The following is a 931-nucleotide window of genomic DNA, read 5'->3' as shown; positions in this document are numbered from 1 at the left end:
GCGCCTGCCGTGGGCGCGGGGGAGAAGCGGATGTCGGGGGCTGTGTGTCACCAGGACCCCAGGTAGGAGTGAGGGCTGGGGAGAGGCACTGTGGTCACCCAGCTCTGTGTAGGGCTGCTGCATTTCCAGCTGGGATGCCTTGAATCCTCTTGTCCAAGGGGAGGGAGGGCTCTTAGGGACCACAGGAGAGTGATTAGGAAAAGGGAATCAGTGGGGAACTGAGGTGGGATGACCCCTAAACATAGGCAGCAGCAGGTGATGCCACTGTCTTGTGTTGGCCCCTGCCTGCTCCCCGGGAGGGGTGATGCTGGCGTTGATGGGGCTGTCCGGCGGAGGCGAGTGCCGCGGGCTCACCTGGCGCAAGGAGTCGTAGGAGTCCAGCACGTAGGATCCCTCCCACGCCAGAGGAAGGGGCAGATCCTGGGGCTGTCTGTGCCTGAGGGAAGGGGGGGGTCTGGGGTGCAGGGAAGCGATGGGGGGGGATACACGACCCGTCCTGACCCCCCACCCACCTCCTCCCACCAGGACGTGCGAGGAGCCGGCATCCAACCCGCCCCATGTGTGGCCAGACGACATCACCAAGTGGCCGGTAAGAGCCCGGTGGCACCGTGGTGGCAGCTCCGTGGGAGATGCGGCGACTGGAAGGGGAGCCCAGGGCCAAACTCTGACCTCGACTCCTCTCCCTCCTGCTTGTAGATCTGCACCTACGAGACCAAAACCAACCACACAGGCTTCGCCCACATGGACTGCCAGATCAAGGGCCGGCCCTGCTGCATCGGCACCAAGGGCAGGTGGGTCGCAGGGTGCCAAAACCGGCACGGGCTCGGCTCCCCACGCTGCACTGCTGGCTTTTGTGGCCCTGATGTGTTCAGAGCTGTGCCAGCGGGAGAGGGAGGCTATGGAACCCCAGGGGGGTGGGAAGCATGGTGGG

The 931-nt window shown here is 65.0% G+C and overlaps 1 protein-coding gene across 1 annotated transcript in view; it reads left to right on the top strand.

Annotated features, from left to right (window-relative positions):
• Positions 1–931, top strand: part of RHBDF2 (rhomboid 5 homolog 2 (Drosophila)) — a gene marked incomplete at its 5' end in the record, with an annotated part of 4,902 nt that overhangs the window by 1,764 nt on the left and 2,207 nt on the right. The window contains 3 exon segments of the mRNA XM_010160331.1: positions 1–62; positions 526–589; positions 697–791. The exon segment at positions 1–62 is cut by the window's left edge and continues 36 nt beyond it. Coding sequence (XP_010158633.1) covers positions 1–62; positions 526–589; positions 697–791 — 221 coding nt within the window.

This window comes from Eurypyga helias, unplaced genomic scaffold, assembly GCF_000690775.1.
Source record: "Eurypyga helias isolate BGI_N326 unplaced genomic scaffold, ASM69077v1 scaffold21771, whole genome shotgun sequence".
NCBI classification, from domain to species: domain Eukaryota; kingdom Metazoa; phylum Chordata; class Aves; order Eurypygiformes; family Eurypygidae; genus Eurypyga; species Eurypyga helias.
This window is presented reverse-complemented; position numbering and strand designations above follow the sequence as displayed.